Source organism: Leucopleurus acutus (genome assembly GCF_964270905.1).
Source record: "Leucopleurus acutus genome assembly, chromosome: 11".
NCBI lineage: Eukaryota > Metazoa > Chordata > Mammalia > Artiodactyla > Delphinidae > Leucopleurus > Leucopleurus acutus.
In genome coordinates this window covers 85,070,880-85,096,716 of record NC_139152.1, presented here as the reverse complement: position 1 = coordinate 85,096,716, position 25,837 = coordinate 85,070,880, and the positions used below count along the sequence as shown (strand labels likewise).

Sequence of the window (25,837 nt, the reverse complement as noted above, 5' to 3'; positions counted from 1 at the left end):
AATGGGGTAGCTGACCTTCTTTCTTCTGCCAGCAGTCTCCCGCCTTCTCTCCTTCCCTTCTTCCTTCCACAAACATTTATTAAGCGAATGACATTCACAGCTAGCATTTCTTACACGTGGACTGTATGTCAGGCACTGTGCTAAATGTTTTATCCACATTTTCAAAATTTAAATGTTAGAACCATCCTGGGAGGATTGTATTTTCTCATTTTCAGAGGAGAAATCTCAAATGAAGAGGGCTGTGTGGCCTCACATGTATGTGAACTGTGTCCCAAGCCGCGTAGAGGAAAGGGGGTGGAAATGATTCATAAGACATGGTGTCTGCCCTCCAGGGGCCTTCAGTCTCGGGGTAGAGCAGGGAGGGGTGCCCACTCTTCCCAAGGGATGCCGGAGGGGACTGGGATACAGCTTGGCAGGCGGAATTCAACTGGGTCTGTGGGATTCCCATTTCTAAAACGGACTCTCCTTTCTCTGACCATCTCCCAGCCTCTGTGCTCCTGTTCATGTCATTTCCTTTCTCTGGGACACTTTCCTTATCCTCTCACTTCTTTCCCTGCTGGCAAACCTCTCTTCATCTTTTCAGGCCCAACTCATATATCTAGGTTTCTGTAAAGCCTTCCCCCTACTTCTTTCCCCAGGCCAAGCTTTTCACACTGATGCTGCAGAAATGTGTGCGCTGTGTTTTATACTTTGAACACAGAGCATCAGATCAAAATAAATTCACTACCTCATAGGTCTTCTACAAGGGTCATGAGCATGATTCTCAAATTGTAGTCTTTGAAAAGAAATTCATGATCAAAGGGAGAAAGGCTGTATCCTAGAACCTCATTTTAAGCATTTACAAGTCCCATTATCTCATTAGAGGCTTTGGAAAATCCTGTAAAAATGACACCCATTCAACCAATGCCCCTTAAGTTTATTTACCCATGGAACCCCTTTTTCCTGGAATACTATGCAATATTATCTTAAATGGTAAGTGTTCCATGGAACACAGCTTGGGTGATATTTGGTTAAATCATAACACACAAAGTACATGATTAAACACCAGGTTTAATGAGTCAGATAGCTTACAGTATCAGTTCTAAGTTCACTATCAGTTCTAACGTTCAGTCCAGTTGGGGGACTGGAATGGTTAGGGAGGACTTTGGGAAAGAGGGAGATCTGAGGTGAGCCCTCTAGTAACAAGGTCAATAGGGCCAACTGTTTATCAAACAACCCCCAAATCTCTAGGGATTAACCCAATAAAAGTTCATTTCCAGTGCTGGTCAATAGGGAAACTGCTTCATGCAGTCTTGACAGAGACCAAGTCTCCTTCCATCTAATGGCAGAACCCTCATCCGGGTCCTGGAAGCTGTCTCCATTCTCCCAGGCATGGGAGAAGAAAGTAAAAATTATGCCTGGGAGGTTTTTATGATCCAGGATTCAAGGTGACTCACTTAGCTTCACTCGAATTCCACCGACTGCAGCTCAGTCACAGGGCTGCTACCTCTTGCAAAGGAGGCTGGGAACAGTGGTTTAGCAATGTTCTCTGAAAGTAAGGGGGCTCAGATCTTGGGGAGCACAAGGAACCTCTGCCACACAGACCCAAACCCCAGAGCTCCCTCCTCCAGTTTCCCTGGCACCTGCACCTGTGTCTCAGCTGAAGATCTGCACAAGGGGAGGCTTTCTGGTGGAGAAAATATTAGCTAATACAACTGCTTTTCTGGGTCTCTTTCTACTTCTTGATCTAAATCTCTCAAACTGCTTTTCAATCTTTCAAGGCGTGGATATTGATTTTCCCTACTCTCCAGAAAGAGCCTCGCTCATCCCCAAGAGCAGGTCTTTCCAGTACGTCTCTCCTTCCCTCTTCCTTTGCCCATCCATCCTTCTCCACCCGAGAGCCCTGTCAAAGTCTGTTCTAAGGATTAGTCAGCTAGCTGAGTCATCAAAGACTTCCTTTAAAAAAAAATTATTTATTTATTTGGCTGCACTGAGTCTTAGCTGTGGCACAAGGGCTCTTAGTTGAGGCATGCATGTGGGATCTAGTTCCCTGACCAGGTATCGAACCCAGGCCCCCTGCATTGGGAGCATGGAGTCTTAACCGCTGGACCAGTGGGGAAGTCCCTCATCAAAGACTTCTTGCACTTCTACTAAGCTGCTCTGTCAAAAGCATAATTTTTAAAGAGATACAGGTAGATAGTGAACATCTGTCTAAAATCCATTGACCTGGTTAGTAAGGGAAACAAGATGACAAGGATGGTGCAAAGGAAGATACAAGAGACCAAAGCATATATATGGTCATTGAAAAGTAGGATGCCAGAATGAGACTGAAAAGGTGAATACACATGATTAATGTCCTATAAAACAATAAGCCATCACCATGAGTGTTTTCTATTGGAAAGAAGTCATTTGCAACTTGATCATAAAATAAATGTTTTGCAACTTACCAATCTTCTATAAGTCAACATCTAACTTTGAAGAGTTTGGGCCTTACTAAGTAGTCAATTGCACGTCAAACAAATATACCTGCCCCTAGAGCATACAGTGAGCTTGTTAGCCGGTGATCTAATAGGACTTTGAAAAGGCACACAGTAATTTTTTTTGCCTAAGTTTTGCGTAATTTTTCTTAACAGCTCCTACTCAGGAGTATGCTAAGTACGCTTTGCCCTGAAAATCCAGTGATAAGTTAGATAAACAGATTCCTGAGTTTAGTAATTATTAACAAATATAATGATTGAAAGGAGAAACACTCAATTTGCCGAGGGAACTTATTGTAGAGGGAAACTAATAAACTTCAGGACAATCAAGGTAGGTTCCTAAAAGCTGAAACCAAGTTGGAAAGACAAAGTAGTAGCTTGTTAGTCTGAGAGAGTGTGAAAGAGTGTTCCAGTCACAGGGAACAGCATGTGTGAAGGCCTTAACATGGGAAAAAGCATAGTGTGTTCAAAGAATTCAAATAAGACTGATTTGGATAAATTTGGAGACGTAGTATACAGGCAATTGTAGTTGGAAACATAGGCAGGGCCAAATCACGTACAACCTTGTGCACAATGTTAAGGATTTTGGACTTTATCCTAAAAGTGGTAAGAAGCCATTGAAAGTTTGTAGAGCAGAGAGAGACCCTACCAGGTTGGTATGTTGTAAGTCTCCTTGGCCTGCAGTGAGGGAGGGGTTTATGAGGAACAGACAAAGAAAGGCCACTTGGAAAGTATTTGTAGTAGTCCAGGAGAGAAATGATGGGGGCCTGAATCAAAGTGTAGCAGTGAGGGCTTCCCTGGTGGCGCAGTGGTTGAGAGTCCACCTGCCGATGCAAGGGACATGGGTTCGTGCCCCGGTCCGGGAAGATCCCACATGCCGCGGAGCGGCTGGGCCCGTGAGCCATGGCCACTGAGCCTGCGCGTCCGGAGCCTGTGCTCTGCAACGGGAGAGGCCGCGACGGTGAGAGGCCCGCGTGCCGCAAAAAAAAAAAAAATAAAAATAAAAAGTGTAGCAGTGAGACTAAGGTAAAAAGGATAAACTCAAGATATTTGAAAGGAAAAATGGACAAAAATTATCAAATGTGAAGAGGAGAGAGGTAAAACAATTCCCAGATTACTGACTTGGGAAGTCAGGTATCAGAATCTTTTCCAGGACAGTCTTCTTGGCCTTATTGGTGGTGACCATGGCCAGCCATGCAGAGTGGGCAAGAGGAGGGGTTGTGGTCAGCGCCGTCCTCGTCTATTGACTTGCAAGTCTTTGGTGAGTGTCTACGGCATGGTGATGGCAGGTACTTAAAAAATACGACTTTGAACTTCTTGTCTCCTGTGTACCATCCTTCCTCCAGTTGGTGTGGGACTGATAGAATGCAGAAAGACTCTCACTACTGCCCTAGATGCAAAATAAATCGCAAGGTAAGAATTCGGCAGGTGCTCTTTTAAAAGCCCAGGGATGGGTGACGGGACTGAGTGAGCCATTCCAGAGTACATCCTTTTCATATTCTGAGCCAGACTTCTCAGCTTGTGGATTTCCCACCATTGTGCACAAATGCATCATTTTTTCACTGTCTCCTTTGTACTCGGAATTTTACTTGATACCCTGCTTACATTACCTAATCTAATCCACCCGACACTGCGAGGTAACTACCGTTACTAGTTTCATTTTACTGATGAAGAAACTAGGGCTCTGAGAGGTGAGCTAACCATCAGGCCATGCTTCTAGGGATTGAATGAGTGAGTAATCCAACCCAGCGTGTTCAACTTCAGTAGTCTAAAGATGGCATTTCTGAGGTTTAATCTCCGCCATGATATCAAGAAATGATAAAGATCTCAGTCTAGAAGAATACTCACTCGGAAGACTTTTCCATATGGTTACTGTCTCCCCAAAATCCCCGCTGAAGCAAAAGCACAGACTTCGACACCACAAGTAACAAAAATGCTGAGATTAAGGAAAGTGATTGCATGTGGACCGCAGGTGATGTTACCACTTCGCACCCTGTAGAATTCTCTCCCCTTTCTCCCATCCATTTCTCCTCTCTTCCCCCTTCCCCTCCCCACTCCTTCACCAGCAATATATTTTCCTGTCAAAACATACTTGGTTACATGCAGTGCGACCAAAATTGCTGCTATTAGCTTAATTGAGACAGGGTGATTAGTCATCACCAACTGTAGCTTAATTCAGAGTGCATTCCACATGTCTGCGGAGGCCCGTGGTCACCTGGCAGCCCAGAGGATGCAAGACCCAGTCCCTGAGAGATGGACCCCAGACTTTCGCTGCTAACTGCGAGAGCAAAAGTCTGTGCCGCCTAGTTGGCAGGGTCCCTTCGCAGGCTGATAATGAACTTCTTAGAAACTTGAGCTGGCAAAGGACCATGGTTAGAAACCTTCCCGTATAGAAAATCTTTGTATTATGTTATATTTGGATGTGTTGATGTAGCTCAAGGTATGAATCTGCTGTCACCTCCCATAATAATCTGAGATGGATTTTTAATATTATTTTACTCTTCTTCTAATTATAAAAGGAGTAGGGATACATTAGGAGGTTGGGATTAACATCTACACACTACTATATATTGAATAGATAACCAACAAGGACCTACTGGATAGCACAGGGAACTATAATCAATACTTTGTAATAACCTATAAGGGAAAAGACTGAAAAAGATATATATGTATATGTATGTATAACAACCACTGTGCTGTATACCTGAAACTAACATGATATTATAAATCAGTTATACTTCAAATAAATAAAGTGAAACAATAAAATAAACTCAAACTGTAAAAAGGAAAAAGAAATCCACACTCACAGTAGAAAAATTCAAAAGCCTAAACAGTACAGAAGAATAAAACAGTTCCCATTTTCATACCTTTTGTTGGATTTGGTTGTATTTATTCCATCATTTCATTTTTATGCTATTTATATAATCCCTCTGACACAGTTGATACCTACTGGATATATAATTTTATATTAAGCTTTTTTTTTTCACTGATGGAAAAGTCTTTAAACTGCCTAGACAAAGTACATTGAAGATTAAAGATAAATGGGAAGAGAAATTGCAATGGGCATCCCATTCTGGAGACAGTATAATGAAGTGGAAATCCACTGGGTAAGGGAATTCTTTGCTTGTCTCCCTGGTTACCCGTCTCAGCCCTCAAACCTCAACTTACCACCTGGCTAGGACCAGAAAACCCAAGTGGAGGTACAGGTTCTGCAGTGTAGGGACCCTGGGCAATTGGCTCTACGGGCTTCACTTTCTTCATGTCTAGATCAAAATACAAATATAGATATTCTCCAAGGCACCTCACAAGTGCAAAAGTCTATGCTTTGTACTTAGGGGCTAGAGAAGGCCATGACTGTTAAATAAGACTTGTAGGTGAGGATGACTGTAAAGGTCAAGCATTAATGATTGACAAACATTAACGTTATATTCTGAGTCCTAAGTATGGAGATGTGTTCTTCATTTAGCCCAGTAGACAGGTTCCTAAAAGGGTATGTTACAGCTGCTTGGAAATCAAATGATAGTGCCCAATCTTCTTACTATATCATCCCACAGCAACTTACCTTCACCCAGTAGAACTGGACCCAGCACAGTTTTAAGTTTTCAGATTCCTAAGCTTTTCTGTTTATTCAAAACCATTCAGTGCTTAAGAGAAAACACTATAGCTATACTTTGTAATGACCATGTCCTGGAATCTTTTCTAAATTGAATAATCACTTAATTTATCTGGGATTTAGTTTTAGAACAAAAAAACTAAACAGTATGGTAATTTTACTTTACTTTTCCAGTGTGAAACGTTTAGATTTCTCTGTTTCTCAAAATATATCCTGGGAAACAAAATAGGGAACTCCTTTCTTCCCTCCCTCCCTCCCTTTGTTTATTCCTCCCTCCCCCTTATGCTTTTATTCCTTTCCTCTTTCAGCAAGTGTTTGTAGTTCTTTCTGTTTGCCAGACTCTATGCCATGGATTGTCAGGTGAAATTACATTATATACATGAACCCCTGGGTTTTTGGAATTATTGGTAGAGCTGGATTTTAAAAAAACAAAAAAATAACCAACCAACCAATCAAACAAACCAAAAAAACAATATCTGAAAGTCAGGGAGTATTTATGCTTTAAAAAAAGTCTTTACATATTACTCTCTGCGACATTAGCCTTTGTTTTTGATTCACTAATGTCTTGGTTTGGAGGAATGGTGGGACAGAGAAATTTCATGCTAAAGTGATGGACGGCATGGTTTATTGGTAAATGCTTGGAGGGAACAAAGCAAAGTTCTACAGTGGTGACACCAGTGTCTTGTCTTACTAAAACTCAGATCACAATCAATTTTGGGGGGAAAATGACCTTTTTTCTAGCTTTATTGAAATATAATTGACACAACATCGTGTAAGCTTGATGCTGATTTAATACATGTATATATTGTGAAATGATTACCATAATAAGGTCAGTTAACAACTCTATCACTTCTCATAATTACAGTTTTTTTCCTGTGGTGAAAACATTTAAGATTTACTCTCTTAGCAATTTTCAAGTATATAAAACACTGTTGTTAACTATAATTGTCGTGCTGTACATTAGATCCAGAACTTATTCATCTTGTAACTGGAGGTTTGACCCCTTAACCAACATCTCCCTGTTTATCCCACTCTCCATCCTCTGGCAACCACCAGTCTACTCTCTGTCTATGAATTTGGCTTTTTTGGATTCCACATATAAGTGAGATCATACAGTATTTGTCTTTCTCTGTCTGACTTATTTCACTTAGTAAAATGTCCTCAAGTTCCATCCGTGTTGTCAGAAGGTTTCCCTTCTTTTTTATGGATGAATAATATCCCATTATTTACATATACCACGTTTTCTTTATCCATTTATCTGTCAGTGAACACTTAGGTTGTTTATTATGTCTTGACTATTTGAACGAGGCTGCAATGAACATGGAGGTGCAGACATCTCTCCAAGGAAGTGACTTTATTTCCTTTGGATATATACCTAGAAGTGATATTGCTGGATCATATGGTAGTTCTATTTTCAATTTTTTGAGGAACCTCCATATTGTTTCCCAAAGTAGCTGTACCAGTTTACATACCCACCAATAGTGCACAAAGGTTTCCTTTTCTCCACATTCTTGCCAACACTTATCTCTCGTCTTTTCGATAATAGGTATTCTAACAAGTATGAGATGATAGCTCATTGTGATTTTGATTTGCATTTTACTGATGATTAGTGATGTTGAGCATCTTTTCATGTACCTGTTGGCCATTTGTATGTCTCCTCTGCCTATTTCTAAGTCAGATTATTTGATTTTTTTCTATTGAGTTGTATGAGTTCCTTATATACTTTGGATATTAACTCCTTATCTGATGTATGGTTTGCAAATATTCTCTCCCATTTTATAGGTTGCCTTTTCATTTTGTTAGTTGTTTCTTTTGTTATGCAGAAACTTTTTTGTTTGATGTAGTCCCACTTATTTACTTTTGTTTTTGTTGCTTGTGCTTTTGGTGTCATATCCAAAAATTCATTCCCTAGACCAATGTCAAGGAGCAATCTAGAGAAAGAAGAACAAAGCTGGAGGAATCACATGTCCTGATTTCAAACTATATTACAAAGCTATAGTAATCAAAACAGCATGGTACTGGCATAAAAGCAGACAGACTAATAGAACAGGATCAAGAGCCTAGATATGAACTCATGCACATACAGTCAACTAATATTTGACAAGGGAACCAAGAATACTCAATGGAGAAAAGAATAGTCTCTTCAGTAAATGATGTTGGGAAAACTGGATATTAACATGCAAAAGAATGAAATTAGACCCCTATCTTACACCACTCACAAAAAATGAATTTGAAATGCATTGAAGACTTAAATGTAAGACCTGAAACAATAAAACTCTAAGAAGAAAATATAAGGAAAATGTCCTTTTAACCAATTGGGATCGTGTCCATCTCAGGGATGTGACCTCCCCCCACATCCCCACCACTGAAAGACACACTTGGCCTCTTTTCACTCAGAAGTGTGGTGCTTGCAAATTGCTGAGGAAAGGCTGCCTGCAGGTCAGCCTCAGAGGAGAAATTATTGTCATCCTTTCTATGTACTGAGGCAGAATCTCAGTGAGTTGAGCCCCTGCCAAGTTGTAAAGGTTGACATTTACTGAAGTGAAGTGAAAAGAGCAAGAACCGGGTGATTCAAATCCTGGCTTCAACTTCACCGGACGGCACTTCTCTGAGCCAGTGTGTATTCTGGAAAGAAAGGGAAAATCATACTGGTCTACCTTACAGATTTGTTGTGAGAGTTATAAATAAAATAAGTTCGTAGCACGCGTAGACTAGTACATAATAGACACTCAATAAATGGCATTTTTTTTCTAAATTGCAATAGTAATAAGCATGTACCTGTTTGTCTCTCAAGAAGTTAGGAGGCAGTGCTAGACACATACCATTGGTCAGGAATTTAGCAGCTATTGTATATCTTCTTCATAGACATTCATCCTAATAACTCTGCCGAGTCTAGCAAGTTTACAAGTTAGAATGCTGTAGATGAGATATCTTTAAAACCTGGACACTGTTTGCACTTTGGAATCCCAAGGCAGAGGCTCACACTGAGTTGAAAGCATTGCTAGTAATGCGTCACTCACGATATTTAGTGGGAGAGCTTACCCTCCGTTTAACTGAGACTTTATTTTCAGAGTATAATCAGGGGATGGAGAGATGCACTGTCAGAGCTCAAGGACCCCCATTCAAAACATGCATAGATATGCCAGGTCTCTCCCACGAAAGCCTGGAGAAATCAAGTATCTCCTTTCTTCCTAGGGCTTTAAAGATCCTGTGTACCGAGCAAGACGGAAGGAATTTGCTGACATTGCCTACAACTATCGACAGTAAGTCTGCTCTTCAGGGTGGGAGGTGGAGCAGGGGGTGGGGGGCGTGAGAAGAACAACTCCTAGCCTGCCTCTCCCTCGCCCTAAGGGAAACTACCGGTGTAGAGAATCCTCCCCTGTGTGTGTGTGTGTGTGTGTGTGTGTGTGTGTGTTTAAACCCTCCCTTGAATAACACACATTTTAAAAAATGGACTGCAACATAAAACAAAATTACCCTCTGTGCCAGGGCCCAGCTCTCTCCCAGGCTTTGTTGTGTAATTACGCAGGGATGTCTGAAGTAGTTATAAAAGGTCTCAGTCCTGAATAAAATAGCCTCTGGTATTCTCCACACTGAACCGGAAGCTGGCAAAAGAGTATCATTTACATTCAAGAGGGAGTTGGCTGCTTTACTGGAATAGTGAAGCCTTGGAGGTTTCAGGAGAGCCAAGCCTCAGGGTTCTACTTTTATCTGATCTGACCCAGATGTGAAGGGCAATTTTAGGATGAGTTTATTTTTTTCTCTCTGGGGTTCTGTGCTCCTCCTCTACCAGATTTCAGTAAAAGGAAAATGCAAATGTCAAATATGTTATTTGGGAAGAGAACCACATTGCTATTTTGAGTCCTCAGAAACTACAGAAACGCTCCCATGAGAAACTCAGTGTTTTGGGACCTGAGCTCCCTTCCTGAGTTAAGAGTGTGAGAAAAGACATGCCCAAGAAGAAAGGAACAGGTTGTTCAGAACACTGAGGTGATGGTATTTTAGCTTTGCTAGAATATGAGGGAGATAAAGGAGATGCTAGGGCTCTGTATACTGAATAAAAGCCTACCTTCCAAAGGGAAAGACTTCCAGAGAAAATGAGAAAATTCCTTTCTCTGAAAGAGTCCTGGTAGTAGAAAGATCCAGAATAGTGCAGACCTTGGTCATATCTAGACCCAGCTGGGCCTTGGCTTGTGGCAAGCAGGAATCACAGAACATGGTGACCTCTCTCCCCTGTCCCCACCGTGGCCCCAGCATGGACAGGTAGACACCATCAAATCAAGTACAGACAAGAGTCCTTCTTGAGATAGTCAGTAATAATAGGTCATATTTACCATCTCCTTGCTATGTCTGGGGCTTTGCTAAATGCTTAGTTTACATGATTTCATTTAGTTTTAATAATAACTCCCCATTTTTCAGGTGGAAAAACTAAAGCTTAAAAAAGATTAAGTAACTTGCCAAAGTTATAGAACTAATAGGTGGCATAGTCTGGTTTTGAACGCAGCCTTGTTTAACTGCAAAGTTGTTCTCAACCACTTCCCTGAGTGTCTGGGGATCTCTGAGTCAGGAGACCACACTTCTCCACATAATCCAGGAGCTGCTTATGAGATACATTCACTCCTTCTTGGCTGTTGGGATTTGAAGGGAAAAACTCAAATCCACCTCCTTTCCATAAAAATGTTACACCTGACGAAGAAGTATGGAATTGGTTGAATGCCTCATGATTCTGGATGGTCATCAGATAAGTTAAACTGGTTTTTGAAAACTATTTATAGATGGCTGGTACTCAGAGGAATACCAGAGATCTTCCAGTCAATTTTCTACCTTGTATAGATGAATCCCAAATGGTTAAGTGATGTACTCAAGGTCATATATCTCATTAGGGACTGAACTTGTCCTCCAATTCAAAGCCTATTTCCAGCCTCATCTCAGCTCATCTCTTTTGAACTTTTGATGCTATTTACTACCCCTTCCTTCTTTGCAATTGTCTTTTATCTCGGTATCTGGTACAACTGATTCTCATTCTTTCAAGATTACTCGCTTAAATTTATTTGAGACCCCCAGACTCGGGGGACTTTCACACTCATTCCCAGACATGCACAGAGCAGGGAAAATGTGAGTCCCCTGCCACATTTGTTGAATTTTTGTTCTTTTTTGCTGTTTAAAATGGCGCTCCAGCATAGTGCTGGAGTGCTGGCTAGTGTTCCTAAGTACAGGACGGCTCTGACGTGCTTAATGGGGAGAATGTGTTAGATACGCTTCCTTCAGGCCTGAGTTGTTGTAGTGCTGTTGGCTGTGAGTTCAGTGTGAATCTATCAACAAATACGTTAACCAAGGTGTCTTTAACCAGAAGCACACACAAGACAAGGAAGGGATTATCAGTTGTGTCCTGCATTTCCCGCAGGAGCTATGGTTCAGTACTCACTCAGAGTTCATGGTGACTTTATGGAACAGAACTGCCGCCAATAAGGAGAATCAGCTCTACTCTGCTCTCTGCTGGTTTCCCTCCTTCCTCTTTGAGGCTTCTTCTCAGTCTCCTCTGGCCTCCTCCTCCCACCCCAGAAATCGTCATGCCTTTCAGGACTCAGCTTTGACCCTCTTCCTTGGGCTCTACCACCCTCCATGCCAACAGCCCCGCATTCTGGTCTCTAGCGCCTTCCCAGTCATCCTACCACATGGGGCTAAAACTCCTGCCCCTTGAGTCCTAGAATCACAGGATCAGTTGATACAATGTGTTTACTGTGTTTGAGGACCCATGCCAAGAGCAAGACAAACAGACTCTGTGTCTTCTGGGGGATCATTGAGAAAGACAGACAATAACAAAAAGAACAATAAATGCAATAGGTATGACTAAAGTCAAAACGCAAGTGTCATGAGGCCACATAATTAGGAACTTTAATGTAGACCAGGGGAATTGGTTAGAGGAAGTGATATTTAGACTGAGAATTGAAGATTGAGTAGGAGTTTATCAGCTGAAGAGAATGAGGGTAGTGGATGAGAGGGCAGGTCTGGTTAGAAACAGGGCTTTTGTTTTATTAGTAGATGTATCAGTATATATTTAGGGCCAGAGCTGAATTACTGGAGACAGTAAGGAAAATTAAAATTTTATGTAAGAATATGCTAAATGGACTATAGGGATTTATATCTTTCAGCTGCAAGTCAACTCAAACAAAAAGGAGGCTTTTCTTGGCTCTTATAAGTGAAAAGTTTAAGGGAAGTAGTTGAGGCACAGGTGGGTCTGGGACTCAGCGTCTCATTCTCTCTTCCTCCCCCTGACTCTGGTGTCCTCTGTAGTGGCCTTGCTCAGAGGCACTGGCCTCATGTCTCTTGGAGGTGGACCCCAGCACCGCCAGGCTGACACCACAGCCCAACCAGAGATTCTGTCTCTTTTCAACACAATCAACAAAAGTTCTCTCATTGAGTCTCATTGGCTCTCATCAGGACGTGGGCCCATCTCTCAGCCAGTCACTGTGGCCAGGGAAATGAGACACTCTAATTGACTGGGTCCGGTCACATGCCCACCTCTGAAGGTAGGAGTGGTGGAGTCTCCTCTTACCTGAACCTGCAGACTGAGATGGGAGAAGGGTGCTTTACTGGAAGAATGGGAATGGATATTGAACCCCTGGCACGGTAAATGTCAACCAGAGGGACAGCTCGGTGCCTAGGACGTTACTAACTCTTGAAAATTTGTTGCAGAAATAGCAGATACCTTTCTTTCTAAATGAGAATCCATTATCATGATAATTACCAACTATCCAATGGTATTATTGTCAGCACCAGTGTTATGTACTTTATACTAGCATTTCTTTTTAATTTAAATTTTTTTTAACATCTTTATTGTATACATAGCATTTCAGTTAACTCTCTTCCATACCCTCCAAAGAGTTAGTTGGCATTAGCCCACCTAACGGCTACGCAGACTAGGCTCAAAGAGGTTTACTAAATTGCTTGAGGCCATTCAGCTAGGCAATGGCGGAGCGAAGCAGTGAACCCATCTCTGTCAGTTTCCGAAGCCTTTTCTTTCCCTGCATCGGCACTTAGCCCTGAAACAATGGGGCATCCATAGGCAGGGGCTTTCCTGATGTTCTTTTCAGTCCCTACGCCATTATAGAACCCTATAATGAGCTTGTCTTGCTTTCGATTCTGAAGCAACAGTCTGTCTTTTTCCCCTAATCCCTGCGCATCTCTCCGTGGAACATAATGATGACTTTGCTTTAATGTCCTTGGAAGAGCGACAGCTCTGAAAGGGCAGGAGGGACCTAGTTTGGAGCCTGAAGATGATCCATAATTCTAAGGTAAACAGTCTCGCCTTGTCCCAGACACCATGTACCCTGTTAGGAAACAGGCCTGTAGCCCAGAGAACAGTCACGGGTCTTTGAAGTCAGGCTTTGTTTGGTTTTCATTTGTTTTCGCTGTTCAGAACACAGCCCACTCTTAGATGGTTTTCGAAAGGACCTATCGAACTAATGACTCTCAAATTATAGTGTGTCACCTGGGAGCTTATTGGAATCCAGATGCCCGGGCCCTCCCCTTCCCCACAGGTTCCGGATCTGAGGGGCAGGTCCAACATACATACTTTAATAAGCTCCCCGTACTTTTGTTATGTCATAGCGGAAGATGCTAGGTAAGCAGATCTTGCATCTAACATGCATTTAAGTACCTTTATAACTTCCTAGGGGCAGAAATATCAAATCCAGCAAGTACATGCCCATTAAACAAGGGGTCTGAAACTCATGGTACACATATTAAATCCACTTTAGCCAACAGGTAGAATTGCTTTAGTTTGCTTGAACTTGGATGCCTTTGTTTAGAAAGAGGATGTATTCCTCACTTGACTCAGCCTCTGCCCTCCTATTATCTATACCTGCTACAGGTATTTATATTATATTTATAAATATAAAAATATTTTATTTAAATATAAATTTATATTACAGGCTCCTATTATCTATATCTGCTACTTCACACATTTATATTACAGGCTCCCGAAGGTAAGTGAATTTCCATACTGGGTAAAGAATATGAGATAGGAGAGCAGAAAAGCCAAGTGGTTTCCCAAAGTGAGAGGAAATCCTTGGTGCAGTGGATGAGGTGAGAGCTTGTATCCTTGCTTAACCAAGTCACATGAATGTTTGCTATATCAAGAAATGGAATTTTCCTCTTTCAAATCACTTATGAAATATGAAATCCGCTGTGGTCGGGGGCGGCAGCTCACAGACTCTGAACCCGTCTCCCTCTGCTACGGCTCCTTCATCCTCTACTCTTGCACCTGCCCTGCAGCAGACAAATATTTCATGTCTGTATCCTAGTGGGCAGCCCATCCCTCGAGTGGAATACACGGAGGAAGAAAAGAAAACATGGGGGATAGTGTTCAGGACCCTGAAGTCCTTGTACAAAACCCATGCTTGCTACGAGCACAACCACATTTTCCCACTTCTGGAAAAGTACTGTGGCTTCCGCGAAGATAACATCCCCCAGCTCGAAGAGGTTTCTCAGTTTCTGCAGAGTAAGTCCACATCAGGGTCAAAAGGTCGGTGTGGGGAGGATGGGGAGGGGAAGAAAAGTAAATGGAGGTAAGTGTGTTCATGCTGATGCAGGCAGGTTGCTTGTCCCAGGAAAACCGGGATTGCACAGGCTCCGGATGCGCAGGCTCAGCGGCCATGGCTCACGGGCCCAGCCGCTCTGCAGCACGTGGGATCTTCCCGGACCGGGGCACGAACCCGTGTCCCCTGCATCGGCAGGCAGACTCTCAACCACTGCGCCACCAGGGAAGCCCTCTGAAAGGATTTTTTAACACTCAAAGTCCAAGGTGCCTCGTCCGGGTTCTTCCTGCAGCTCCTGCTACTTTATGAGCTGGCTGCAGTGTGCGTTTGTGTAAGAAAATGAGATTTGTGCCGAGATACCTGAGCTCTAAGTCTATGGAAGGTATCTGGTATCTTGCTTTGATCCTCTCTAGTTGGGAGAAACTACCTCAGTTTAGTCATCTGTCAAATGGAGACTGTCAGCCTTTTAGCCTTTCTCCTAGGGAAACTGTGAGAATGAAATAAGATATTGAACGTGAAAGCATAGTGTTACCTAGTGTTACGGCAGGTGCTCATTGAATTTGGGCTTCGTTGGAATCTGAGTAACTCAGTGGGTAAATTCGTGATCGGGTTGACCTGCCCATCATTTCCAGGGGAGATAAGTGTTCTCCTTTCTGCCAGGTGGTGTTGACTCAGCAAAATCAAAATAAACAGACAAAACATATTAAACGCCTATTACGTGCCAGGTAAAATGAGGGAAAGTGGGGATACAGATCACAGGGTTCTAGAAAGAGTTTTCCGTGCCTCTGAACTATGCAGAGATGCTATGGCCAGCTCTGGGGCAAAAAGCCAGGGAAGCTACGTGGCAGGGAGGGAAGTGGTAACTAGGATAGATTGGAGAGGGGGCGGCTAGAGGACCTTTTGAATCCCTTCCATTTAGAGTCTTTACTTCTCAGATAAAGAGAGGAGCGGGGCCCAAGCAGAATGAACTTCAGCCTGAGGGTCTAAGGCACGTAATCAGAGGGACAAAGGGGTCTTAAAGACATTCTTTGACTAATTACACACGTTGCTATGGCCAATAACAAGAAGAATACAGCAGTAATACTAGCAGCTGGGGAGGTATAGAGTAGCAATTAAGGAAACAGACTCTGAAGCCAGACTGCCGGTAGCTGTGACCTTGGGCAGGAGCCTTAACCTCTGTATGCCTCAGCTTCCCCATCTATAAAGTGGAGATAATAAAAGCATCTACCTCCTAGAGTTAGGATGAGGATTAATTCGTATATCTAAAGTGCTTAGAACTGTGTCTGACATGTGCTAGGTATTATATAGTGTTAGCTATTATTACCATGATCACTGTCATTACTATTCTCCTTCCAGGTTTGGAACAAATTGAGAGACAGATATAGGAACCAGAGAGATGGGTGATCAAAATGTCAGCTGTATTACTGATAGAAGCTACTTAGAGAATGTGGTATAGAGGTGCAGGCAAAATGGATTTCCTAATATTTCACCCCTGGATTAGGTAAACTTACTCGCCAATTCATTGGTGCAGTGTGTAGTCCATTGCCTGGCCAAGAGCAGACCAGAATGAGCTCCTGTGTGGATCGTGAAGAGAGAAAGGGCAGAGAGGGTTAAATTGAGAATATTCATTTCCTCCTCTCAAATCCTTCAATCAGAGAAGTCACTGTTCCTCATGGGGTGTCCGGTGTGAAGCACATATAGAAAAGCTAGAAGTGTTCCTTTCATATTCTTCCGTCTTGGGAAGTAGAGTGGGAATTCCCCACTCTGGAAACATGAGAAGTAGGGAATAAGCATTCCACCCTAACAAACAATAATGAAAGCTAAACTTATTGGATGTTTCCAATGTGCTAGGCTCTAAGTATTTTATATTTATTAGCTCTTCTGATTCTCAGACTAACCCTAAGAGGTATCTACCCCCATTTTGCAGATGAGAAAACTGAGGCTCAGAGAAGTGAAACTCCTTGACTCAAATCACCCAGCTAGAAAGTACTGGGGCATAGATTTGAAGCCAAGTCTGCTTGGCATCGACACCCATGCTCCTGGACAGTTGAGTGTACTGGTTCCCTCCTTAAAGGTCTTCAGGCCCTTTTGGCTCCCTGTGACGGGCTTTCAGTTTTCTTTCTCCTTTGCTTCCCAGCTTGTACTGGCTTCCGCCTCCGACCTGTGGCTGGCCTGCTTTCCTCTCGGGATTTCTTGGGTGGCCTGGCCTTTCGAGTCTTCCACTGCACTCAGTACATCAGACATGGGTCCAAGCCCATGTATACGCCTGAACCGTGAGTATCGTCGTTCTGCTATCGGTGGCCAGCCACAGTGAGTGCCATCTCTCCCCGCTCCAGGTACACTGTGGACTGGTCCATGGGACCAGTTGCCTGGATGACGACAGTACGGCAAGGGAAACTCATCTCTTCTGGGGATTTTCTCTGTCCGAATAGATTGTACTGATTGGAGATTTAGGTATCTTGTGACTCAAAGGTTCAGATCTCCTCCGAATGAGAGAATGAGAGCTCACATTCAAATTCCAAAGAGACGGTAGAAGGCAGAGCTGTGGAGTGCCCAAGGGGAACAGGAACAAGTGACGGCCAGGCTGTCTCAACACCTCCTCATTCCTGAATCACACCTAGATGATTCTAGTCTCTCCTTGCCTAGATTGTGTCTTGGCTGGAGGTAGTGAATGACTGGCCACCATGCTTTTAGCCATCTTCTTAGTCAAATAGAACTTAAGCAATTGATATGAAAAGTCAGCAGGGTGCCCCAAATGATCTTTCCCAGCCTGCAAAGTTCATTACTATAAACCAGAAAAGACCTGTTCCTAATACACCTGGTGCCGAAAGTGTTAAATAAATGTTAAGTTTTCTTCTCTGACCAACGGCTGCCCTCTCCAGAATAAGAGAGGACTCTATTATTTTTATTACTATTATTATTTAATTCCCATGAGGAATAACTAACTGAGCATATTGTATCTGCCCAGGGATGTCAACACCAACGAGAAGACTTGGGATGGGAAGTGGTTGTGATCCACAGCTCGCGCAGGCGTATGGGAGGATGCTCATAGGAATATTGCCTCTTTTGTTCTGCATCCCACTGGGCGTACACTGAAGACCCCCTGGCTGCCGTGCCCTGCCCTGTCCCTTACTTTTCTTTCCCCTTCTCCCTTTTCTCTTGTACCTTGTCTCAACTGATAGCAAGCTTTACACACCACTTATTCTTAGGAATGAGTTTGTGAGACTGAATGAGTTGCTTCCTTTCTTCCACCCATTCCTCACATAGAAAGACTGAGTCTGTGATGGCTTATAACCCTCCTCCCCTCCAAGCTCTGTGCTTTCTGTTTTTCAGTGACATCTGCCATGAGCTGTTGGGACATGTACCCTTGTTTTCAGATCGCAGCTTTGCCCAGTTTTCGCAGGTGAGGAACTGATCTCTCTAGCCTTCTACTCACAGGGGTGAGACCTGGACTGCTCGAGATAAATTGAATCCATGGAGGGACCTTCATGTCCTCTGCAAGGGTAGAAACCAAGTACAGTTCTGTGATCCCATCACAGATGGGTATGTGGTCCCATGGAGCTGGCCAATTGCCAATCCCAGGGACCACAGCATGGAATTGGTGACTCAGTCACCCTCTGAATTGTGTGTTATTGACTTAGCTAATCTCACTTGTCCTACCAGGTGTAGTTTAAGAGCCTTTTCATCCGTGAAAACCTCCCTGATCCCTATGCAGAAGTAACTGCACCATCTTCCAAGTTCTCCGGGCATTTTTTTCCCATCCTCTTTAGGGCCTTTGCCAATTTCTACCCTGTCAGGCAGTCAGTTTTGTATATGCTTTCATTAAGTAAGATGGTATTTGACAAGAATCCAATGCCCATAGCCTGACTCATAGCTGACAAAAAACAAAGAGCCAGTTGCCTCGTCACCATCATCAAAGCAGCAGGCTAGGCTTTGATTCATCTAGCGCAGTGGTGAGTAGGCCCGAAAATGCGTTTTGGATGAGTGAAAGGATCCTAGTAAGTCTCTCCTGGCACCGAGAGGTGGCCCCAAACCATGACTGGGTAACTGCGATCATGGGAGAGTTGAACGGTGCTGCTGGGGGGCACGTTGCCAGCCCACCCTGTGCCTGGATCACAGAGACGTGGATCTATAAAAGCCCTCCCTGACAGTTTTCTTCCTCACAAGGAAGAATAAGGATCAAACGGAATGACCCATGAGCAAGGGCTGGGCCATGTGTGTGTGAATTTCACAAGCATTTCCCCTCAGTAGAAAGGAATAACTATTTGCACTCTTGAATGAAGAGGCTGCCACTGAGTAGCTGAAACAAACTAACAAACAGCAGAATTAACTGCTTGCTAACCAAGGGAAAACTGCGCTTGTTAGACACAGCCTCTCGAAACAAAGACAATGATTGCTTTGATGTGGGTTTGGGGGGATTGTGAAGTTCAGAGATTGTTGGACTTTTAGAAGTGGGAGTGTTTAGAAATTAGGTGAACTTTAACCATGGAAGCGTCACCATGGGACTTTCAGCTGACTTTCAGAAGTGCGGTTCCTGCTGCTAAGATGTCATTGATTGCTTGGGATAGCTTTCAAACCAGGATTTGTTAACATGGCCAAAGGAAGATCAGTTTTTTCCTCAGGGAATAGGAACTTTTAATTCTCATCACCAGAGGTTATTCTGCCCAATCAGAGGCCAAGTGGCCATTCTCCCCAAGCCGGTTCCATTTTGGGGACTCCCCACAGATGACAGGACAATTACCTGAGTCAGCAGACAGAAGCTACTGGGTCATCAGTGTTCACGGTTCCAACTTTGACCTGGACTGTTCCAAGGCAGGGAGTCCTTTTGAGTTCCCTGAGCATATTCCTTTTTGATCTAAAAGCAGGACACTGGAGTGCAAGATGGAGTGGGGATGAAGCACTTTGGGCCCCTTGTATTAGGCAAGATCTGGGCTCACAAAGAATGGTGACTATGAGAACAGGGCACTCTCTCAACCTTGCATTTGTCTATGACTTCTGTTCGATTCAGGACCGTGGCATGTCTGAGCTGGGTGGATGGAACACAGATGGGGAAGGGGCAGGAGAATGGAGCCAGGCTAAGTCAGTGTCTGAATTTGATTCACTCTAAATCAGACAGCATTTTCTTTGCATGTAATGGGCTTGACCAGGGAGGGATACAGAGATGAAGACCGTGTACCCTCTTGCATCCAAGGGGGCCCGGTCCTTGGTCCTTCTCTCTGTCTGCTTTAAGTACCATCCAATCTCCACTCTGATGATGAACACATTTACATATCTAGCCCAGACTTCAGTCCCCAAACTGAGACTTACATATCCAGCCATCTACTCAATATCTCTGCTTGGATGTCCGATGGACATCTCTATTCATCCTGTCCAAAATGCAATTCCTGATCTTACCACTCAAACCTTCTCCACCAACAGCTCTTCCTGTATTAGTTCATGGCAACTCCATCCTTCCAGTCGCTCAAACCTAAAGCATTATTGACTCCTCTCGGACATACCCCACAATCAATCTTGCATAAAATTCTGTGTTTGACCTCCAAAATATGTAGAATCTGACCATTGCCCATCACGTCCACTGCTACCAATTTCATCTCAGCCCTATCGCTTCTCATGCTGGTGACTGCAGTAGCCTCCTAACTGGTCTTTATGCCTCTACACTTGACCCCCTACAGTCAACTCTCACACAGCAGTCAGAGTGAATCTTTGACGGCACAAATCAGATCTTGCCACCCTTCTGTTCAAAACCCTGCCGTGGCTCCCCATGTTGTAGAGAGGAGAATTCTAAGCCCTAAAACGGCCAAGGAACTCCTACACGATTGAGCTGCAGGTCCCTCTTTGCTGTCACCTGCCACCCCTACCCCTTACTCTGCTCTAGCCACAGTGGTCCTTCCCCGTTGTTGGAACCAACTGACATTGCGCCTCCTTCATGAGCTTTTCCACGGGCTGTACACTTGGCCTGCACAGTTCTCTTCCCTCAAATATCAGCAATGCCAACAACCTCTCTTCCATCAAGTCTTTGCTCAGATATCGCCTTCCCAATGATGCTTACCCTGGAAGCTTATTTAAAATCCCGGCCTCCCCACCCCACCCCCGCTTTCCTGGTGCTCCGGGTCCCCCCTTGTCCCTTCCTCCTTTTGTTTCTTCTTTCCAAAGAACTTACCACCGTGTAACATACCTATGTATATGCTTATTATTTCTGTCTTTCGCTATCCACTTAGACACTATTTACAAGGTCAAGGAACTTTACCATTTGGTACACCGCCTGCCACATAGGAGGCATTTGATAAATATTTTTGGAATGAATAAATGCATATAGTAGGAAAGAAACATATATATTTGTATATATACGGTATGTCTGATACAAGGTAGGCTGGAGCAAATGCTGTGAAAGAGACAGAGACCACTAGGGGATCCTGGATTTGGAGCTGTGATGAGAGGTGGTCCCTGACATCTCAGACTCTCCAGCTATGTATATACCTGGACAGATGTCAAGCACTTCTCTGCAAGTCTCCTGTGGTGTCTTCAGGGTACATGATTAAGTCTCATCTAGTGCTCCAGGAATGTTCCGCTTGAACTATGGAAGAATAATCAGGGCATGAAACTTCAGATGCCACCTATCGCCTAACCTTGAGCAGGTCGTCTCCCTTCTCTGTGCCTCTGTTTTCTCTTTTGCAAAGTGAATACAAAGGACCAAGTGATGGATAAAGGCTTCCCCCATTCTAGAGATCTGTGATTTTATGAAATGTGGTCAAGGAAGATTTGACAGAACAATGAGAGTCTATTTGGGCCCTTCTGAAGGCATCTAGCCACCCATCCCTTTCCTGTGGTCAAGTACGAGGTCGGACCCGAGGGTAGAGGTTGAAGATAGGCAGACCCCAGCCATGCCAGTGACTTTGTTTCTCCACAATTACAGGAAATCGGCCTCGCCTCTCTGGGTGCCCCCGACGAGTACATTGAGAAACTCGCAACAGTAAGTTCTCTCTCTTCCTGGTGGATGGTGTCAGGGCCTCAGGTCTTTGAAGCTGTGCTCCTTCCCTGAAAGCCAGGTCATTTGCAGAAAAAAATCAGAATGCCCTGTGTTACGTTTGCACAAGCGACATTTCACAGTTTGACTTCTTAATGGTTCGATTGTGAAATCAACTGTATGCAGACATTTAATTTTAAACAGTGTCTTGAAAACACCAACAGGCTATAATGATAGTCCTTGAGAACCCCCTTAAGTGGGTGGGAAGCTGGATTCACAGCTTTGAAGAGGGAATATTTACTCTCTGCCTTTACACTGGAGCCAGCGTTAAGATCTTTCCTTTCTCAGACACCAGGTAGAAAAGGGGGTGGGCTTTCCCCTTCTAACTGAACACTTCCTTCCCCAGGGGATGTGACGGCTCATCCACTGAAGCCATGGAGGCAGTGACTCTGCACAGCAGGCCTTTCCTTCCTACGGACCCCTTTCCAACTTGCGGGCATCCCTCCCCAGCCTCTAAGCCACATTTCTTATGATGTGCTCAGCTGGGAAGATGAGAAATAAAACTTTATAATGGAATTAGGGACAGCAGATGAATGCAAATATATCATGAAGATGTATCAGTTTAGAAGTTTATGAATTCAGTTTATCAGAAGGCCCAAAACTCCGATCTTTCTCACTGACCAGCTGCTCTGAGACCCTGGGCAAGTGGCTTTTGCTTCCTCATCTCTAAAAATAGACACAATCGTTTATACTCTGCCCATCTCAAAAGTATATCATGATCATCTTGAGGGTCTGAAGAGTTAAACTTGTGTGAATGTGAGTTTTTAAATGCCAGATGCTGTAGTGATACAAAAAGCAGCTTTCAAAGAAAACTGCAGCGCTTGATAGAATCTCTCACTTGTAAGAAAAAAAGAAACTCAAATGCAGAGCATCACGTTACTTGCTGTAACAATGATAAAAGTACTCATTACCAACATAGCTTCTCAAAAAAAAAATCTTATTATTGATATACTGAGCTGGAAACAGTCTTGGGCTCCTTGCTCTGCCCTTGAGATGCTGTGCCACTGTATGCATGTAGCTTGACCTCTCTGGGCTAAAGACTTCTCATCTGTATGTGCGGAGGTCAGACTAAGTTCTGACAGCCTTCACAGGTTTAGCATTCTCTAGTGCAATCAACGGACTTAACTAGAAACCCACAGCTAATTCTCCAAGACTGTGACAATCTCTAGCACTAACTGGGCCTTGGCTTTCTCTTGGCCCTATTCAGTAGGGTGATGCCAGACTTCCAGGACCTTATTGCCCAGGCCATTTATCTAGGGCACGTTGCACTGGGAGCTACTGAAAGAAAAGGATTTGGTTTTTGGGGAGGATAAGTGCAGTGACTGACAGGGTTTTAACACAGATTGTTGGATGGTGGGGATATTAAATAATTACCTCCGAACTGAGAAGGAACTTTGAGGCCAAAAAAGGAAGCAGGAAACTCCATAAAATGCAATGGTGAAGTTTATTGTGGGTAACTTACACACAGGCAGGGCCAGGAGGACAACAGCCCAAAGGCATTTGCAGCCTCACTCTGCGCCACGAGAAGGGTACAGGGGGATTTAAAGGGACCAAAACTAAAGATAGAATCTGACTACTAAGGGAGAAGCATGTCCGCTCCGTCAGGAGCCAGGGTTTCTTCATCCCCTCAGGAGGTCTCATGACCATTATTCCTTGTGTGCCATTAACCGTCTGCGTCAGCAAAATTTTTCATATCAGGTGAAGTTTTTATATCAGGCAAGGGTAAAAGTAGACGCGAACTTGGCTGGTGCATTCCTTGTGAATAGGCTAAAGCTCCGTCTTGCAGAAAGGGGAGGGGTTAGGACCGCAGGCTTAGATGGAGCTGACAAAATGGAGTCAGTGTGGTTCAGCCACACAGATGATAAGATGCCCCCTCACTGATTCTATCCTGACCCAATCCCTTACCTCCCCCGTGGAGCCTGACGGGATTGTCTGGTAACTCCAACCAACTTAGGGGAGCATCTCACTCTAGTTGATGCCATGGAGAAGGCAAAAGGGGTGGAGGAGTTCCTGTCACAGAGAGAGTTGCTTGCTGGGAGTATCCTCTGGGGGCTTCCTCGGTACTCCTCCACTGCATCCCATCACATCTTACATTCAGCCAACTCTTGATTCAACAGGTGACTGGATAGGGTAAGACATAGGACAGACACAAAACCATGAGCCCAGGTCATGCTGATTCAGAGAACAGACCTGTGCAAACTCCCACCTGGGCAGTCCTGTCCTTGGCCCTGGGTCATCTGCTGCCTTTCCCTTCCTCGAGGTATGCTCTCAACTTGACGTTCCATTTCAGATTTACTGGTTTACTGTGGAGTTTGGGCTCTGCAAGGAAGGAGACTCCATAAAGGCGTATGGTGCTGGGCTCCTGTCATCCTTTGGTGAATTACAGGTATGACCCTAACAGAAACCAAGGATGGATCTGAAAGTGGTGGGTGCAGCAGACCATCCTTTTTCTCTTGGCGCTGTTGAAACCCATTTGTATTCACTTTGAAATTCAACCTGGGGGCTTCTCCTCAAGTGATTGATTTCTTAGCAGCTATGATTTGGTCACGACCGTGGGTGTTAGAGGTAGTACACAGGTCTCCAGTGCAGAGGGGCCTCCTGAGCCCGAGGTTGACCTGTACGTTGGGATATATGCAAACACATGCCGGAAAATGTGGTTGGCCCCCACGTTGTCTGTTGATCACCTTACCTGAAAACGGTTGGGGTAAAATACTCCTTTCTATCTTGACCGCTGGCTTTAGATGAGCTATAAAGGTTATCTAGTATATGCCTAATAATTTAGTTGACTGCATTTGGGCTGGGGTGTGGAAGGAATCAGGATGAGATGGGAGGGGATGCACCAATGGCCTCTGGGATGCGGCAGGGACCACCAGCCCTGATTTAACCATGAGAACTTTCCATCTGGGACCTGCAGTATTGCTTGTCAGGCAAGCCGAAGCTCCTTCCTCTGGAACTGGAGAAGACCGCTCTCCAGCAGTACACGATCACAGAGTTCCAGCCCCTGTATTACGTGGCTGAGAGTTTTAATGATGCCAAGGAGAAAGTGAGGTGAGGTGACGACCAAGGTGGGTCAACGGCTCTTGGGACCCTCCTGATTTGTCCTGTTGCCCCTGATCTGTGGGTGGCCTGGAGAGTGGACTCCAATGACTACAGCAAGGGCATGCATCAGACCACGTTGTCTCCCAGCCTCCCCACCTTTGCGTCTTTCCACTCTCTGTTGAGAGAAGCTCTTTCCTTCACGGGACCCTGTTTCATAGCTTATTGGCTGAACTGTGCCGAGCCCTGCAGACAAGCCTGCCAGCCGATCCTTGCTCATTGCCGACCCCGGTCCACACCTGCACTCTCCTGTGTACAGGGCGGCCACAGAGGTGCCCACACCGAGCAGCGCTAGAAGTCTTCTAACCTGGGGAAGTCCCTGTTGCTTCATTCTCCCAGATACTTGCATAACTCGCCCCCTCCCCTCCTTCCAATCTTCACCGGCATTTAACCTTCTCTGTGTGTCTTTCTCTAACCAGCTTATTTACAGTCACGACCCAGCCCTTTCCCGCCAGCACTCCTTATCCCCTTCTGTGATTTATTTTTCTCCTTAGCACTTTTTTTTTTTTTTTTTTTTGGCGGTACGCCTCTCACCGCTGTGGCCTCTCCCGTTGTGGAGCACAGGCTCCGGACGCGCAGGCCCAGCGGCCACGACTCACATGCCCAGCTGCTCCACGGCATGTGGGATCTTCCCGGACCGGGGCATGAACCTGTGTCCCCTGCATTGGCAGGCGGACTCTCAACCACTGCGCCACCAGGGAAGCCCCCTCCTTAGCACTTATTAATGTCTAAACTCTTGTATGATTTAAGGTCCACGAGGATAGGGATTTTGGTCCTTTCTGTTTCCTGCTCTTTCCCTGACCCTAGCACAGCGCCTGACACATAGTAGGCCCTCAGTAAGGAATCAGCGAATGTGCCAGTCTCAGAGCCAGCTCAGCAAGAGGCTGATGGAGTGGTACCAGGACTCTAAGACTCTCAGGCCTCCGCGATGATACCCTGCCATCAACCTGCTTGAGCCACTCTGCTCCCAGCAGGAGGCAGGCCAGGCAGAGGGTCTACCAGCACAGGACAACCATGATGCCATTTTTTACCACTTGTTTTATACCTTATCAGTGATGGAAAATAAGCATGAGGCGTATAGGCCTCTGGGATCCTGTGAAGCTGGGCA

At 44.5% G+C, this 25,837-nt stretch overlaps 1 protein-coding gene across 1 annotated transcript in view; it reads left to right on the top strand.

Annotated features, from left to right (window-relative positions):
* Positions 1–25,837, top strand: part of PAH (phenylalanine hydroxylase) — a 70,320-nt gene that overhangs the window by 41,157 nt on the left and 3,326 nt on the right. The window contains exons 5-11 of the mRNA XM_082851194.1: positions 9,265–9,332; positions 14,376–14,572; positions 16,747–16,882; positions 17,943–18,012; positions 21,523–21,579; positions 23,924–24,019; positions 24,548–24,681. Of these exons, the coding sequence (XP_082707320.1) occupies positions 9,265–9,332; positions 14,376–14,572; positions 16,747–16,882; positions 17,943–18,012; positions 21,523–21,579; positions 23,924–24,019; positions 24,548–24,681 (758 nt within the window). The remainder of the gene's footprint in view (positions 1–9,264; positions 9,333–14,375; positions 14,573–16,746; positions 16,883–17,942; positions 18,013–21,522; positions 21,580–23,923; positions 24,020–24,547; positions 24,682–25,837) is intronic.